Here is a 19,059-nt window from a genome sequence, read left to right on the forward strand (position 1 = left end):
CTTTATTCAATATTTTGTGATAAATCGTAATGGAAAAGAATACGAAAAAGAACATGTATAACTGAATCATTCTGCTGTACAGCAGAAATCAACAAAACGCTATAAATCAACTATATTTCAATAATATAAATTTTAGAAAAATAAGGCAGTTCACCTGGAATAGCAGAGAAGGTGGCTGTATGGACACATGAGTGGGACAGGGGTGATGGGAGGTTCTGGTGGATCTATTTGTACTGTAACTTCTTAGTAAAACAGAAATCAAGATGAGTTCCCATTGTGGCTCAGTGGTAACGAACCCGACTAGTATCCATGAGGATGAGGTTCGATCCCTGGTCTCACTTCGTGGGTTAAGGATCTGGCCTTGCCGTGAGCTATGGTGTAGGTTGCGGACATGGCTCAGATCCTGTGTGGCTGTGGCTGTGGTGTAGGCCAGTGGCAACAGCTCCACTTCGACCCCCAGCCTGGAAATTTCCATATGCCACAGATGTGGCCCTAAAAAAAGCCAAAAAAAAGAAAGAAGGAAATCAAGAGGATCAACCACAAGTCAGAAAGGGTCAGTACTGAACAACCCAGGAGAAAAAAAAGGTAAGAAATAGTTGTCTAGGTGAAAAAATGAAGGCAGGGAATGCAATCACACATTTAGCAGGTGTAAAGTAAAAATGATGTTCACAGGGTCACCAGCCTATTAAACCCCAAGCACCTCACTCATTCAACAGGTAATTCTTAATCACAAAACTTGGTTTTGCTGCCATATGTGAAACAGATTTTGAAATACCCCTATTACATGAAACCTAGGTCATCAAATCCCTTCCCTCACTTCAGTACCACTGATGTTCCAAGCTCTTAAATCTGCGAGTAAAGTTGAACAAAGCCACTGGTGGAACCTCACCCACTGAGCCACAGAGATGTGTTTCTATCTGTTGTTTGAGGACGGACGGTGTGGCAGTAGAGGGCTGATGTGGTTTTCCTGCGGCTAATGCTCAAGTGCAGGCTAGTCCTCAGGGTGCTTTCTGGCGGGGATCGCCCAGGACGTGTCCACAAGGGTCACCCCGCAATGGCCACCTCCCACCAACGCGCGCCCCGCACACTGCTCCAGCTCCTTGTCCTCTTGACTGCCTCACCCTGCATCTAAAATAGAACAACTTCAGTGCTCCCGTCGTGGCTCAGATTCCCCAGAGTATCTGACTAGCATCCGTGAAGACACAGGTTCAATCCCTGGTCGTATTCAGTGGGTTAAGGATCCTGCGTTGCTGTGGCTGTGGTGTAGGCCGGCAGCTAGAGCTCCAATTCGACCCCTAGCCTGGGAACCTCCATATGCTGTGGGTGCAGCCTTAAAAAAAATAAAGACAAAAAATAAAATAAATAAAATAGAACAACTTCAAGGAGATAAAGCCAAGAAGAGGAAAAAAATCAGGTTTGGTTTTACGTGCTACTGTCTGCTTCGGCACTTTTTACAGAGCAGGTGCTTGATTTATTAAAGAAATGGCTGGCATTTTCCAGACACAGGCAAAGGCCAAAGGGCCAAAGACCTGTCTGAAAATAACAGGATAGGTAGGGGTAGCTGCCCGCAAACTTCTGATGCTCCTGATTGATGCTGAACACCACAGACCCTGACAGATGACCAGTGTTTATAACTAGAATCAGATAGAAGTAGGGTGAGAAATCCAAGCTTTCCAGTCAAAATGTCTTCTCTTTGCCTGTTTTAGGGAGGGTCCCTCTGCTGCTGATCTCAAGACTCAGAGCTTCTCCACAAGCAGCCAAATAAGTTGCTATTGTCCAATTCCCGTAAAAGTTTCGTGGGATTTACTGGCATGATTAGAAACCATGTTGGTGGGGGTGGGGAGGGAAGGGCTGGGTTTGGGATGAGCAGAGGCGAACTACTGTGTGCAGGATGGATGAGCAACAAGCTGCCACCATGCGGTGATAAACCGTAACGGAAAAGGCTAGGAAGAGGTATTTATCTAGGGGTAACTGAGTCCCTCTGCTGCACAGCAGAAACGAACAACTGTCAATAAACCACAGTTCGAGGCAATTTTTTAAAAGAAACCACTTTAAACACACGGTCATGGAGAACTAGAAGCTGTCAACTGGTGATATGCACCGGGAATCCCGGTGAGCACAGCCACCAGGAGATACACCTTGATCTGCTTTTCTTCTCGAAAACCACAAATGCCAGGCACATAACCACGCCGGTGACCGTCAGTCATGAATGAATCTGGTAGAGGCCGTGGCCTGCAAGTAAACAAGAGTGACAGGCCAGCGTCTGGAGCCACGTTTACACGCCCCTTGAAAAGCACCACCACCGCGCTTAAAGTGTTTGCTCTTTTAACTGAACCTCAATTTAACGAAAAGCCCCCCTTTTTCACATGTAGATCTAGAGTTGAAGGAGTCTTTCCTTAACGTAACTACTTAGAGTTCCTTTATTTTATTTTTGTTTTGCCCCAAGGTCTTATTTTTTTAATATAATGATTTTTATTTTTTTCATTATAGCTGGTTTACAGTGTTCTGTCAATTTTCTACTGCACAGCAAGGTGACCCAGTCTCACACACACACACACACACATATATATATACATTTTTTCTCACATTATCATGCTCCATCATAAGTGACTAGATATAGTTCCCAGTGCTATACAGCAGGATCCCATTGCTGTAAAGTTCCTTTAAATTAGCGAGTCCCTTTAAAGCAGCAAAGGTCAAGTTTTTCTGTAATTAATTCTCATCTGAAAAATCAAAAAAATAGCCTGGGGATGTGTCTTTGCATCAAAGGTGATCACCTGCTCCCAAGTGGCCAGCGGCAACAGAACAAAATATGGAAGTCTCTGATCTACTTTTCAGGCTTTTGTCAGGGACTGACTGAAAAAACCAAAAAACCCAAAAACAATCCCTAGGCGCTAAGGTCATTCATTGTTAATTGGAGATAAACATTGGAGCAACTTCCAGCTGACCCTGCATCCTTGCCATAACTAACACGAGCAGGAGCTCCTGTGGTACAGCGGGTTAAGGATCCAGTGTTGTCGCCGTTGTGGTCCAGGTTCGATCCCTGGCCTGGGAACCTCCACATGCCCTGGCCATGCCCCACCACCCCCCAAAAAGTTAACACTAGCCACTGTTTAGTACGGGCCAGGTGTTCTAAGCACTTCACGGGGCAGAGTGACTGTGACGCAGATGTTAGACTTGTCTCCACTTTACCATGGAAGAAACAGGGAAGTTTACACAGCTGCTAAGGGTGGGGAAAAAAAAAAAAGATAAATCATCCTAGACTGCCATAGATCAATAGGAAATATTGATTCTTGGAGTTCCCATGGTGGCTCAGTGGAAACGAATCTGACCAGCATCCATGAGGATGCAGGTTCGATCCCTGGCCTTGATCGGCGGGTTATGGATTCAGCATTGCTGTGGCTGTGGTGTAGATGGCAGCTGCAGCTCTGATTCAGCCCCTAGCCTGGGAACTTCTATATGCCGCAGGTGCGGCCCTAAAAAGACAAAAAAAAAAAAGGAAAGAAATACTGCTTCTTGAGTATAAGCGTGACTCAAACATCTACCTCATTAAGGGAGGCATATGAATACACACACTCAAAACATCAATCCTGAAAGCATGTCATACGTAATCCACTTTCATTTAACAACTTCTCACCAAGGAGAGTTCTGCCGTGTTCTCATACACAGTAGGTACGTTCATGGCTTTGCGTAAGCTGTTCCTTCTGCCTGGAATACACTTCCAGGCAGTCCTTTTGGAAGCTTTTCCCTTTATTCGCACGTTTATCACTACCAAGGAAGACTGCACACTAAATTAGAGCAAGCCCTGAAATAAAGAGAAGCGTGAAGTAAAAGGCATCCAGGCGAAGGGCCAGAGGTGAGACATGGGACGCTGCCTGCAGGACACCCCAAGTGGTTAGGCTGCAAAGGACTCTACTGGGCTGGTTGAAAGGGAGACTGGACAGGTAGGCTAAACCACAACAGGCTGAAGGCTTTACACTGTATCCTGGTACTGACCGGGAACCACGAAAGGCTCGTAAGGGGAAGAAAAACATCATAAGAAATCACACATTAGGAAAAAACAAAACACCCTTGGAGATGTGGAGACGGGCCTGGAGATGGACCTGGAGCCAGTAATCAGCCTAAGAGGCAACTGGCCAGAGGGCATCTCAACCCGTGGATGGGGAGCAGAGACGTCAGAGGGAGCGCGGAACGCTCTGCAGGCCAAGTGAACACGGCTGCTGGCACCTTGGAGGGGCTGAGAGGGTGACTCTCGGGCTTCTGGTTTCGGGTGCTGGGTACATGTGCTCATCCTTCAGGCAGGAAGTACCGTAGGAGGAACAGGTCTGGGAGTGGAGAATGAAAGGAGATTTTTTTGACACGGGCTGACCTGAAACGTTGAAGGAACACTCCAGAAAACCCAGTACGCAGCTAGGAGTGGGGCCTGGAGGTCAGACCGAGATAAAAATGTTGGCGCCGTCATCCTATTAATGTCACCTGAAACCATGGGATCAGAGGGGGCTGATCAGGTGGCATGGGAGGAGGGCCACCACGGCAAGGGCACACCCATGTCTAAGACGCAGGCCAAGGAAGGACAGCTAGAAGGACACCTAACTGAGAGACAGGACGGCAAGTCTTGGGAGCAATTTTAGTAAAGAAGCGAAATGTCTTCTAGCAGCGGAGCTGCAGCAGAGGCAGATGGTAAGACAAGCCCCCAGGAAGTTGGCTTTGGGCAGAGGGGCAGCACCACCTCCCTCCTGAGCACAAACTAAGAAGCCAAAGTGAGATGAGCTGATCAGGCTTTCACGAATCAGGTCTGGTTTTCTGAAGACCCCGTAGGAACCACGAGGAAAAGAGGGAAAGAGAAGGGCAGAGGAAACCTTTTGTACCTTCGTTGTTCTCGTTTGTTTTTAGGGCAATGTTAGCCTCAGCAGGGGGAAGTAAGGAAAGAAAGGGCTCCTGCACCGAAGAAGGAGCAGCTGGTGGTGCCGGGTCTGAAGGAGGGAGGCAGTACTGAGGTCAAGAAGAGCCACCTTCGTCTCTCCAGCAACTTCCCCAGAGCACAAAACACAGCGACTTCCCAAACAAATGAATACACGAAACGGTATCAGTTCATGATATTTATTACTGGGGTTGTTTACAGAAAAGTCTTTTCTCCATTGTTAATTTAGACATAAGAAGAGGTGTCTGTCTTACGTGACCTCCTTTTAGAACTTTTATTTTAAAAAAATCATAAAACTGTCTACGTCTGGGAACTGACTAGGATCAATCCTTTAAAAAGCGAGGAGGGCTGGAGATGGGGTTTGCTTAACCCTTAGTAACTACGACCAAACAAGGTGTAGAACTTGGCGGGGTTCTTGCCGCAGACGCACTTGGCTGCAGGCTGCAGCTCGCAGAGCGGTTTGAAGGGGATGCAGAGGCTTTTGGCTCCCATGGACGGAGCGCCAGGTTCCAGATCTTGATCCCTGAAATTAAAACCATGTAAAGAGTCCATTCGTTTAGGCTGAAAATTCCTACTCTTTTTCACTGCGACACTTCACAGACTTTATCCGTTAGACGTAACAGTCTTACCTGGCAGTGGTCTTTTTGATCCAGTCTTCACAGTCGATTTCCCCACAGAATGGAATCTGAACAATCTAACATGAGAAAAAAATTCAGTATTTACAATTCCTTCTGTTCCGCAAAAGGAACATTTGAGTTCTCTGCTGAACCCGCAAGAAAAAGGATAGGCTTCCCGGCCTTTTTCAGGCCATGGTACCTTTGCAAACCTGCTAGGAACTGTGCTCAAAGGTGCTGGAGATAAGAAAGGATGTTTTCCCACCATCTCAAACCCGCACATCACAGAACAGCAGGACACAACAGAGACATCTTTGCAATACACTTAAATGTCCACAGCGCTAAAGAGAAGGAAGAACGGAGGGTGAATGTCAGAGCCCTCCCTTCAAACCTGATGACTGCCTCCCCCGCCACGTGGTTACCAGGAAGAGAGAGGCAGGGGACAAAGAGAACGCTGATTCGCCAATGGTTGTTAAAGCTCTTTCCTCGCCATAGAGAATAATGGGCAGAATCAAGAGACCTGGGATTTTAACCTAATTTATCCGAAATTTCAAACTCACTGCCTGTTTGAAAATCTCTAGCCCTGAGTTTTCTCTTATAAAATGTGGGTATTGGATGAGACGAGAATTAAGATTTCTCTTAGTTGTGAATCCTACATTTTTCATAGCATGTCTACTTCAAAATGAGGCTTATCTGCAATAACAATGACGCATTAGTCCTATAAAAAAATTCCTGTTAGGAGTAGAGAAATCAAAGACATACAACAGAAACGGTAGTTTAGGAGTTTGCTTGTGGTGTAGGTTAAGGATCCAGCATTGTCATTCCTGTGGCAAGGGTTCGACCTGTGACCAGGGAACTTCCACATGCCACAGCTGTGGCCCAAAAGAAGAAACGGTAGTTTAAAAGCCGCTAGAAGGTCATCCAGCTTCCTTGTCAACTTGTGATCAACTGGTTCCTGTCACACCTTCCAAGCTCAAGAGTCTCCTAGAAGCCCTTCCTCGCCCTTCGAATTTGGTTAAACATGTTTCAAAAGGTTTCTAAGTAAAGTGAAAGTAAACACAGATTAGGAAATTACAAAAAAACGAGGTTAGTTACCTACGTCTTTTAGATAATTAAGCAAAATGTGTTAGCCTGACTCCCAAAGCTGATGTTATTCTGGTGATGTGCTTAAGACAATAAAGAAGTAGAAAACTGCTAGGCACGGGCGGGGGGGGATGGATGATAGAACATGGAGGGGATGATAATAGTAAGTATTTGGATGATTTTTTAATATGTTTTAAAATATATATTAAAATTATATGCTAAATAGACAATTGTTTTTAATATAGGAATAATTTTATTATTTATTTATTTATTTATTTTTAGAGCCGCACCCACAGCATATGGAGGTTCCCAGGCTAGGGGTTGAATTGGAGCTACAGCTGCCAGCCTACACCAGAGCCACAGCAACTCGGGATCCAAGCCGCGTCTGTGACCTACACCACAGCTCACGGCAACACTGGATCCTTAACCCACTGAGCGAGGCCAGGGATTGAACTTGCATCCTCGTGGATACTAGCTGGATTTGTTTCCACTGCACCACAACAGGTACTCAATACAAATAATTTTAAATAAGTATACAGATAATATAAGGTCAATAATTATTAGATATATAAATTAATAATATACAATTTAAATATAGAAATTATGCAATGAAAAGTGAAGGAAAAACAAACCTAGGGATATAAGAGCTGAAGTAGCACAAAGTTACTTCCCTGTATTGAAAGTTGGTAAATCATTAGCATTTACACAAATAAAAAAGAGAAAACTGTACATTCATTAAAGTACTATTTAAAATTCATTCTGAAATACAGAATGGGGAAAAACTTTAATCACTGTCTTTAATTACGTGATCATACAAATATTAAGATAATTACAAAGAATGTTTTAAAATAATGAATTTAAATTTGGTTTCTTAGAAATTTTACTTTTGTTAACTCATAACACTTCAAGCTGTATTTTTTTTATAACTTTAACAGATTTTACAGTAAGTAGGCTTATCTTTTTCTCCAAGAAAAAAAATCACTAAGCCATGAGAAGGTATTTCTACTACAATAACTTTTAAAATTTAAAGTGGTGTATAGTATAAGAATGAACTCAACTAAAGCTGTTATTAAATGTATTTGGACTCATAATTTTGAAAAGAACATGTTTTAATTCTAACTTCAAAGTGAAGTTGACATAAGACCTGAAATTTCTTATTATGTATGCATGTAACTCATTAACATGAACGGAGAGTATGTATTTTTTTAGGTGACTTATTCAGCCATGGAAAGGTTTTTATCTCATATTATTTCTACATCTATGTTTTTAAAAGCTACAAAGCTACAATCTTTTGCAATATATAATATCTTGAACTTCACAGCAGAAAATGCTAATGAGAAGTATTAATACTCAAAAATCATGGTGATTGAGACATTAGTAATACATGCCGACAGTAAAATGTATATGTTACACGTAGATAACATTTATTTTTCATTCAATTAAGATCACCCCCTTGGAAAAGTGTACCAAAAGCAGGTCCTATAAATTAGACATATAAAGAAATTCTTTTCATTTTGACCAACAAAGAGGAGAAAACAAACTCTCATCTACACTCAAGCTCCAAAGGTCCCTTCCTCCTTTTCCTCTCCCAGTAAATCCAATTTTATTTACAAAAGCCTTGGAAGTTGCTTGCTGTTCAGTCAACACACGGAAGCTGAGCACCGTGAGGTGAGATGGAGGCGGGAACTGAGCACTGGACACAGAAACAACACTTGCTTTGGTCTCTATGCGATCTCTGGACACGGCCTGAAAACCCTACACTCTGCTTTGGGATCCCTGCGGAAATCTCTCCAAGAGCTTATTTAATATCAGAATGGAAAACGTGATCCACCGATACTCACTAAGATTCACTTCTTTGAAAGCAATGCACTGATAGTTTACATTATGGGTTTATTAACTCTTGCACAATGTTTTTAATAGACGGTACTGCAAAAGGGGACTATCTTATTTCTACAGTAAGGGAAGTTTTAAAATTCAATAAATAATGGAACAAAAAAAGTATAAAAAATAGAATGAAAGAAAAAATATACACAGCATCAGATAGCTATCCAGCCAGCCAGGAGAAGTAGAGATTAGAACTCTGCAAAGTTCCCGCCCTGGCTCAGCAGTAACAAACACGCAAACCCGACTAGTATCCAAGAGGATTCGGGTTCGATCCCTGTCCTCTCTTGGTGGGTTATGGATCCAATGTTGCCATAAGCTGTGGTGTAGGTCACAGACGAGGCTCAGATCCCGAGTTGCTGTGGCTGTGGTTGTGGTGTTGGCCGGCGGCTACAGCTGATTCGACCCCTAGCCTAGGAACTTCCATGTGTGGCAGATAAGGCCCTAAACATTTTAGACCAAAAAAGAAAGTATCAAGTTGAGTGACAAGTTATGGAAGCCAGAAAGATAGGATATTACCAAGGCAACAGGCCAAGAATAACAGAAGGCTAAATACTGAAGAATTATGGATCTGAAGGCGATTTTGATGCTATTTTTTGCCTTTTTTGAAGGAGGGCACACTCATGACATGTGGGTTCCCAGGCCACAGTTCAAATCCGCACCGTAGTGACAAAGCTGGATCCTTAGGCTATACTATCTAGTCTGTACTCATTTTACAGGTTCGTAAACCGAAAGCCAGAGAGATTCATATCTTCCCAACTCACACAGTAAGAGACATGTTAAGAGGTTATAATCATAAGCAAGCAAAATTTTGTCTTTACCTTCAGCATGAATTTTTTTAAAAAGCGCATTAAGCTGAATCAGAAGAGAGGTCTAAATTCTAATAGCAGGTCTGCTTCCAAATGGTTTGGGGTAATTACTTAAGTCTCTGGTCCATGATTTTCCCGTTTATAACCTGAAGATGCAGACCAGCTGTACAAACACATGCACCAGAATACTAATGCCCATAAGTGATTCATCCCAGCAATTAATAATTTCCAAATCAAGACCCCTTCCTTGTGCAAACCAAGTTTGGGCTGCGAACTTCTGCATACACACAACATAAAAAGCTGATTAAATCTTCAAGCACCATTGGGAAAACCTGTGTAGTTTTAAGGAGCCAGAAGTACCCCCTCATTCTCAAAAACAGGCTTAGAAATGAGTAACGCTTTTCACTTGTTATTCACCAAGTTCAGTGTATTAAGATCCAGGTAAGCATACACGCTCCGAAACAGGACTTCCTTTTGTAGGATGCTGCACATTACATTTCTCAAATTAGAACAACGCTTACTTTAAGAACTTACAGCAAAGTGAGAGCACGAAATTCTCCAATAATGGGAATACAGTCATACAAAAGGAAACTTGTTTAGCCTGCATAAGGAGCATGAGCAAAAGGTTTTATGTAATCTGCTCACAGTGTTACCCCAACGATACGATGTTGTAATGCTGCCGGGAAGCCAGGAGAAAACAGAGTAGCAACGCGGAGTAACATATAATCCTTTTGTGTGACAGGCCTTGCAGAAGGGATTAACATCATGCATAAATTCCGTGAGTCTTAAAGTATCATTTACTGAAATATGTTTATATTTGAAACTTTTCAGAAGTCTCTTACCTTTCCAGAATCGAGCTCCTTCTGAAAGTCTTCCATTGTATTAGCCACAACCATATGAGCCTTAAGGTCTTCAGAAGCCCTATTATGGAGTAATTTAAAAATAATACATATTTTTCTTACTAATATGACCAAGTTTTTAAAAACAGCAAATTTAATGAAAGAGTAATAACCTGGAAGTGAGAAGAACTCAGTATGAACCTCAATTTTGTCTCTAGCAGTGACATTCAGTAAATCCTAGCTCACCACTGCATGAATGTGAACATTAAATGGAGAGTTTGCAGGCACACACAGGTGGTGATTACTTTTGTAATCACCATTAAATCTCTAGTGATCAACAATTTAATTCCTGGCTTTACCTCTTATTACCAATGAGAGTCTGGGTAATTATTTCAGCCTCTCTGGTCTCAGTTTCCCCTTCTACAAAACTGGAAAAATACTCAAGTCTAACTACCATATTGAATTGTTGTAATAATCAAACACAAAGGCATGAAAATGTTTGAAAAAGGAAAAACACACATACACATTACTCAAGCTCTTTTGCACACCATGCAAGTCTTTTTTTAAGAACCTCAAGTTTCCCAAATGGAAATAAATATTCTCTTCCACACTCAAACTCACACTTTACAAGAGAAGCACTCACAGGCCATGAGCAAGGAAGAGAAGGCCTGTTTTTCGTTTCTAACCTCAGGGCCAGGCCACGCGAACTCCGCCAGCGACTGCTAGCTAGCTACCGAATCCACTTCCCCTTCTTTCGCAGTGAGGTGGGCCCGTGTGACCAAGTGACAGTGAGGGGCTGGCTGAATGCACCTTTAAGCAACTTATATTAATTCACTGCATAAAAATGTCAACAAAAACCTTTAGCAGTGCTCTTCGAAGCAGGGGTGTACCCTGAATCACAAAGAGAGCATTTCAACACTACAGACAGAACAAGACCTATCTTAAAACCAGCGCATCAGAACCTGCGCGTGGGAAGCTCAGGTATGTTTCTGTTTCCAAAGCTCCCCGGTGACTCCGAGGAGAATCTCCGGAAAAGAACCCGCTGCACTGACAGCACTGCCCGCGTGGCAGCAACAAGGACAGGCAGCTTTCTCATCTTTCTCTCTGACAATACGACCTGTCCTGAACGCAGACGACCCTGAAATGAATTACAGCTTTGGGGGCCAAATAAATCCAGGAAGTAACCCCTCGAGATGGATTATCATTTGCATTTTAAGGTAAACAAGCCAAGAGAAGCAAAATCACTTGCTTACAATCACATCAATAAGCACCAAAGCCAAGGCTGAAACTGGTTCCCTCCTTAAATTACTGAGGCCTAATACGAATTAGGCCCAAGGTATTAGAAGATAAACAAGTGGAGATGCAGGAACTTACCCGCCCGTCTCAAACTGAGTCCCCACCCGGACGGCCACGGGCCTTCCTCTCCGCCTCAGGCGGGTAGGTAAAGAAAGGGAGGTGCCACACCTATGCCACCAACCTTCTGGTCTTCTGCCTTGAGGTCTGTGGTTCTGCACAGGTCAGGGCGGCTGGGCAGCCTCACTCCCAACCTCGCTCAGGAGGTTCTGGGCCTTGGAGCCAAATCCTAACCACCTGCGGAGCGCTTGGCCGGCTCGGCCCGGGAACCCGGCAGCTCCGCCCAAGGCCCCAGGTTTCGGCCCCAGGTGCGAGCGATCTCAAACACTCCCGGGGGCGGATGCTGTGCCTCCAACAGGTGATAACCATTGTGTCCCTTCCTCAAATTTCATGTATCATAAAAGCGTGGGCCTAAAGTTAACCCAAATTAGTCCACAGGACAGACAGTCCATTACCGCAAGCCTTGTAAGGAGCAGAAAGCACACAGAAAAACAATACCAGTCAAAACACACAAAGCGAAAGGCGAGTTAAGACCCACGGGAGTTGAGAGAGGACCTCGGGCTGGGGTAAAGGACTCGATGGTACAGATCACAAAGGCGGAGCGCATGCGAAGACGAGCCCCGCGCAAGTCTAAGGAACTGACCGTGTGAAGAGGTTGGCGTGGATGTCCTCCAGGAGAGCGTGCAGTTTCGTCTCAGCCTCGTTTTCAGCAAGCGTCAGCTTCTCTCCAGTATCTCGTCTGACAGCTACAAACTGACAGCTCTTCATGTCACGTGGCCCAACTTCAAGTCTAACTGGAACGCCCTAGAAAGCAAAAAAGGCAGTGAAAAGTGCTACCTGCACGTCTCCACTTATCCCATGGCTTTACCTGCTCTAAGTCCTCAAAATCCGCAAAACAAAGACAGAAGCAAACAATCTTAAAAAGGAGGTAACACTCCTGAGATATTCCAGAAACCTATTCCAATGAGAAGGCATAAACCTAAAGAAAAAAGGTGCTGCTCGAGTGCTTCTGAGCTAAGAACAAGCTTAGTGGGGAACAGGGTAGTTGTCTGGCTTCTGTCCCAAGAGCACAGGGACAGTCACACCGGTGCAGCACACGGAGATAACCACCAAAGGCTTCCTGAACCTAAGGCCACCCCAAGCCATCCAGGCCCTTCCCTGACCCGCGCGCGTGTGGCAGGGGGATGCTGTGCGGGGAAGGTCCGGCCCTGGTCACGGGACCTTGAGCATCAGAATCACCGAAGCCTAGGCTGCCGGGCTCCATGTACCACCCCCCGGCCCCTCCCCCAATTTCTGATCACAGCAGGTCCAGCGATGGGGCCTGAGGGTTTATAGTTCTAACAAGCTGGCAAGGGATGCTGAGACTGCTGGTCCTGGGACTGCCCTGAGAACCACTCCCAGTACCCTGTGGGTTTTCCCAAAGAACTGAGGGCCCATGTGCACGTTCAAGCTTGTGGTGTTTAGTCCTGGGACAGCACGTGAGGCGTCTGCTCTGTGAGGGGACTGAGGCTTAGAAAGACCTCTCTGAAACAGTAGGTTTTTAACAATTTTTTTTTTTGGGGGGGGTGAATGATCCTTTGAAACAAATTTGGGGTTTTCAAATTTAAGTTAGGAACTGTGAAATGCAGTTTAGCTGACTGGGAGGGCCCAAATCAAGGCCAAAGGAAAATTTTTATATGTTACTCTAGAAAAAAATGATCTATCTCTAGAGAAGATCTGTTTATAATGACCAAATACTGTATAGTATTACATTATTTTACTGTTTTCCTTTGTTCATCCAATGTATGCATATGTAAGAAACTATTAAGTGCAATGAGACTTAGAAGATGACTAAGAGGAACTCCTGTTGTAGCTCAGCAGTTATGAACCCAACTAGTATCCACAAGGATGCGGGTTCGATCCCTGGCCTCCCTCAGTGGGTTACGGATCTGGCATTGCTGTGGCTGTGGTGTAGGCCGGCAAATGCAGGTCCGATTCAACCCCTAGCCTGGGAACTTTCATATGTCTCGGGGGTGGGCCTAAAAAGCACAAAAAAAAAAAAAAAAAAAAAAAAAGGAAAAAAGAAACAGATCCTATCCTCACAAAGCTTCATGTCTTCAGGTTGTGCAGGGTAACCAAGACATGCCTACCAGCAGTAAAAATCAGCACAGGAAACCAAAGGGGGAGACTATCCCCAGCTGAAAGAGGCAAGAAAAGGCACCGGACAAAGCACAAGTTAATGAGCACATCCATCGAAACTGAAGAATACGCTACAAAATAACTGACCTATATCGACAAAAAGTCAATGTCACGAACTCCTCCTGACTCAGAGACGCTACAAAGACAGAGGCGTAAACCGCTAAGGACCGCATCCTGCGCTGGGGAAGGACGGAGCAGAGCACCGAAGCCGGGGTCGGAGGAGAAAGCCCCTGCTGTGAAAACGGCCTGGCATGGGCTGTCAGGGCCCGGGGGTGAGGAGGGCACCCACGCAGGGGAGGGGGTGCCGATGGCAATGAGAGAGAGAGGGGTACACAACATGGAAGAGCTTAAGACCAACTGGAGCTAGGTCCTTCACTGTCAGAGTTAAAATACAGCAAGGGGGGAAGTAAGACGGGGTCACGTGGGCTGACTGGAAGCAAGTGTGTGAACTCACGGTTATCGAATGACATAGATGGATACAGAAAGACAAATGTAAATGCACTGAGTATGCACGTGTGTGTGTGTGTGTGTGTGTGTGTGTGTATACACAAGTACATGCATCCCGCAGCTCCATGTATTGAGAAGGCCTGGAAGCAGTCAGAGTTCACAAGCAATGAGCTCACCTGTGCCAGACACCATCTTCTCCTAAAAAGAACCAGGGCTTCTTAAGAGAGGCAGCCAATTACAGCGCTGAGGCAGAGAAAGCACAGATAAACCCTACAAGATCTTGTGCCAGAGAGCAAGGAAGTGTTCAGAGAACACAAAAGTTAGCTGTAAGGGGTCCTACTGGTCAGATGGAAGACACTTTGAACATCAAAATAAATAAAGAGATTATAACCCACTGAATATCATCAGAAACCTTGCGTCCATAACAAATTTTAACTTGGAGTTCCAGTCGTGGCCCAGTTGTTAACGGATCCGACTAGAACCATGAGGTTGCGGGTTTGATCCCTGGCCTTGCTCAGGGGGTTAAGGATCCGGCGTTGCCATGAGCTGTGGTGTAGGTCGCAGAGGCAGCTTGGATCCCGAGTTGCTGTGGCTCTGGCGTAGGCCGGCGGCTACAGCTCCGATTGGACCCCAAGCCTGGGAACCTCCATGGGAGCGGCCCTAGAAATGGCCAAAAGACAAAAAAAAAAAAAAAAAAAAAAAAAAAAAAATTTAAACTAACTAATCAATAAAAAGCCAATGAGAAATGCACTGTGTCAAGATCACAATAATTAAAGAAAAACTGAGGAACTATTCCAGAATAAAAGCAACTAAAGGGACAAGGTAACTATATGAACACACCCTTCTAAGCTAGATTCTTCTGCCATGAAGGCCATTAGACAATTCACAAAACCTGAATGGGTTCTGGAATTAGATGGTAATGATGTACCAAGGTAAATCCTGATTTTGTTGGCTATTTTGTGATTACAGGTTTGTGAGAACATGGGTGTAGATCGATGGGGCATCAAGGTAGCATCTTCTTTTTAAACGGTTCAGGCAAGAAAAATTTCTTTGTACCGTACTTGCTTTATTGTAAATTTGGGATCGTTTTCATCATTTAAAAAAATGTAGAACCTAAAAGGAAGAAAGAGCACAAGCAAAGACACAGAGGTGGGAAAAGAGACGGTCTGGGAAGGGAGAAAAGATGTGTGAAAGGAGCAAGGGACAACAAAAGCACAAAGACCGTGTGAGGCCACATCAGAGACAGGTGGGCTTTCCGCTGGCGGTTTTTCAAGTAACCAGTCAGGAATTTACTTACAAAGGACTTGGGGGTTTTGTTTGTTTTTAGAGAGCAACACGAAATTATCTCAATCATCCAACACCGTAAAAAGAAAAGGGTTAATTCACTCGTATCTTTTTCCCCTTTCTAGCCTCTAAAGAAGTGTTATGGGAGTCGCTGGGTTCTGGTCTGGCCACCAAACCACACACCTCATGTACTAATCCGGGTGAGGCTCACGATACAAACACACATCACACACACATATGCACTCTATGAAGTTAATCACCATCAAATAAATATGAATCTAGATTTCCCAAAAGGTTTTCTTTCCTCGGGTTTTTTTTTTTTTTTTCATTTAAAAACATTTTAATAAAGTCGAGTTGATTTACAATGTTGTGGTTTCCCCAGGAATTCTCGGCATGAAATGTACCATCGGTACTCTTCACTGCCTAATGAACTCTTTCTCAGTGCTCTTCAATGTTCAGCATCAAGTTGAGAACCTAGGCGCTTCGCTTTCTTTCCTAAGTACTGTAGACAAGGAAGCTGTAGCAGAGCCGGCAGCTCACACTAAGATAAACTTCCCCCAACACACACACAGTAGAGGTTCACCGGGAACTGGAAAGAAGGGTGACAGAGTCAAGTCAGGCCCAGGAGGAGAGGAAAGAGGAGAAGAGGAGGGACACAGAAGTAAGTATGGACAACTTTTTTTTTCCTTTTTCTTCTTTTCCTTTCAATCCAGCTCATTGCAAGGAGTCAAGTCTCTCTTTGGTACCTCAGGCAAATGCAAGTGGGTTTACACAAGCCATTACTGAAATCACACAACTGCTATTTCCACATAAGTAAAAAAAAAAAAAAAATCACAATCAAAGAGAAATTACACAGAAAATATTCACCTTTAAAGCCTGTTTTAAAGGTGGGAGAATACGTAAAGGAAAAAGTATATTACACAGAGGAAAGCAGTAGCAATATAACTACTATTCTTCAGCGTAGAGATTTATCTTAGGGGCCATTTAAAACACATGAAGGGATAAAGATTAGTAACTGTGGAACCCCACATATATTAATACTGAATAATCTCAACATTGCTGAGCTTCCACATCTGAAAGCTTGCAGCTGTAATCTCATTACATGTTCTCATCCATTTCCTGTAACATGAGTTTATAAATTCCTGACTCCTAACAGCTAGTTCTAATGAGATTTCCCATTTCACCATAAGAAAAAAAAGCTAAATCCCAGAAGTTTGAAAGGCATAATTAAGAATATGGAACTTCTGGAGTTCCTGTTGTGGGGCAGCGGAAGCAAATCTAACTAGGAACCATGAGGTTTCGGGTTCGATCCCTGGCCTCGCTCAGTGGGTTAAGGATCCGACGTTGCCGTGAGCTGTGGTGTAGATGTGGCTCGGATCTGGCATTGTGGCTGTGGTGGAGGCCGGCGGCTTCAGTTCTAATGAAACCCCTAGCCTGGGAACCTCCATATGCTGGGTGCGGTCCTAAACTGCAAAAAAAAAAAAAAAAAAAGAGAGAATACGGAACATCTGTTAACAGCAATGTGCAATAAATACGTTATATCAAAAATATTAAGCCAGAATTTTGACTAGCCTTGATTACACAAAATAAAAATCAACCAGCCGGTGTGAAACAATGAGTTGTGAAAAAACCAAGTGGGACACCATGTCTGACGGGCTGTAACAGTGACACCTGAGCCCCACTATTCTGAGTTTCACTGTGGGGATGACTGACTTTATCAATTCTTGATATAAACATTTTAGTAACAAACAGAGAAGGCTTGCTAACCATAAACGGGGACTTCGAGACCATTTTAATCATAACATAACAAAAAGCCAAAACAGGGAGTGTGGAGGTAAAACATCCACGTCCAGAATTTACCTTGAGCTCCCAGTGATTGAACTTCCAGCCGGGAGAATAATTATCTCGCAAATCAACTCGAACGCGAATGTTAACACTGAGCAGCCGCCTTCGGTAATCATGGCACTTGGCGATCAGAGCGTCTCTGTCTTCCTCAGCAAGTGCATTTGTAATGCCACAAGGAATGACCACCACCTAGAGGCCAGCACAAGATCACAAATTTATACAAGGAAGCAGCCCAGAGAAGTAATGCAGTCACATCACCACGTAAGCATCCAGAAGTCCAAATACCAGTGACTACAAACCCTCACACAAATCAACCTGTGTGATTTCTAACCCACACTGAATACCTGGCAACTAGCGGCGTAGTGTTTGTCCATAATGAATGCATTTTTGTTCATTTATTATACACTGCTTCAAAAAATAATTTCTAAAAGCTTTATAAAATGGGTAAAAAAATTAAGAGTAAAAAACAGTCACACAAATAGTAGTTACATAATACTGAGGTCTAGACTCTATTCTATATTGTTTCTGTATCAGCAAAATCTACCTGAATGACATTCAGTAAGTTAAACTTTGAAATTTTCTTTACTCACAATGGCTTCTATTTTTATAAAAGCAATGATAATCAGAAGCATTTTCCTTACCTGGACACAGGCTACACGAGGCGGTAAGACTAAGCCCATGTTGTCCCCATGAACCATGGTCATAACACCAATAGTTCGAGTCGTCAGGCCCCAGGAGTTCTGATAAGCAAACTGCTTCTCTCCTGGTGTCTTTGGATCTTCAAAAACGATTTCAAACATTTTAGAAAAATTCTGCCCTAAATGATGTGATGTTGCTCCCTAAAATAGAGAAATACATGCTTCAATTGTAAAAACCTATTATGCCTTTGAAAATAACAAAGATCTTATACCTTAAAATGGCACCAGAGCCACTTTATCTTCCCTGATTTCCTACACGTGTTAAGTTTCTAAAGCATAACTGATACAACGTAGAGACAAAGTTTAGTCAAAAAATATTAGAGTAGTGTGCTGCTGTGAGAGGCCCCTTTCATAGGCGTTAACTTTAATTACAAAGGCTAAAGAAAAAAAATCCATGCTTTGGTAATTCAGGATATTTGGGGGATGTGACAGATTGGACTGAAAATGATAATATGGCCCAGGAAGCACATGAAATATTAGAATTTGTTTTCTTTTTTTTTAGGGCCGTACCTGTGGAAGAGGTCAAATCAGAGCTGCAGTTGTTGGCCTACACCACAGCCACAGCAACACCAGATCTAGCTGCATCTGTGACCTACACCACAGCTCAGGGCAGCGCTGGATCCTTAAACCACTGAGCGAGGCCAGAACCCATGTGCTCATGGATGCTAGGCGGGTTCTTAACCTGCTGATCCACCATGGGAACTCCAGATACTGATTTTTTTTTTTTTTTTTTTTACAAGAGTCCACTTCTCTGATGACAGAAGAAACTTGGCAGATCAGCCCACGGGCTATGCTTACAGTCACCCAGGAATCCCTAGGCAGTAGTCGGATACCTGGATAGCTCTTCCACTAGCAGATATAAATGCCTCTACTGTGGTCGTATAGTCTCCGCCTGCAAATTTCTCCTTTTCAGTCTTTCTTCCCTTTACAACAGGAATTGCCAGGAGTTCTTCATACACCTGCGCATATAAGTCAAGTATCTGCAAAACCTGTAACAAAATTTTAAATATAAGTGTTCCAATGTATGGCATATTTATTACAGACCTATAAAACTGTACTGTTTAAAACTAAGTGTGGTGAGGAAAGCACTTCAAACAACAAAAGTCT

General features: G+C 43.6%; 1 protein-coding gene across 2 annotated transcripts in view; it reads right to left on the reverse strand.

The window, feature by feature from the left end:
• Window positions 1-5,086: 5,086 nt before the first annotated feature.
• Window positions 5,087-19,059, reverse strand: part of EPRS1 (glutamyl-prolyl-tRNA synthetase 1) — a 69,085-nt gene continuing 55,112 nt past the window's right edge. For both annotated transcript variants that reach the window (XM_021064315.2, XM_021064314.2), the window contains 7 exons: window positions 18,786-18,941; window positions 17,896-18,093; window positions 17,270-17,443; window positions 12,144-12,304; window positions 10,151-10,229; window positions 5,551-5,615; window positions 5,087-5,444 (listed from right to left, as the gene is read on the reverse strand). In XM_021064315.2, coding sequence (XP_020919974.1) covers window positions 5,294-5,444; window positions 5,551-5,615; window positions 10,151-10,229; window positions 12,144-12,304; window positions 17,270-17,443; window positions 17,896-18,093; window positions 18,786-18,941 — 984 coding nt within the window. In that variant the 3' untranslated portion in view covers window positions 5,087-5,293. The remainder of the gene's footprint in view (window positions 5,445-5,550; window positions 5,616-10,150; window positions 10,230-12,143; window positions 12,305-17,269; window positions 17,444-17,895; window positions 18,094-18,785; window positions 18,942-19,059) is intronic.

This window comes from Sus scrofa, chromosome 10 (genome assembly GCF_054392235.1).
Source record: "Sus scrofa isolate SSC_HxYL_T2T_F1_AM1 chromosome 10, Sscrofa_HxYL_maternal_Yorkshire_Landrace_v2.0, whole genome shotgun sequence".
NCBI classification, from domain to species: Eukaryota; Metazoa; Chordata; class Mammalia; order Artiodactyla; family Suidae; genus Sus; species Sus scrofa.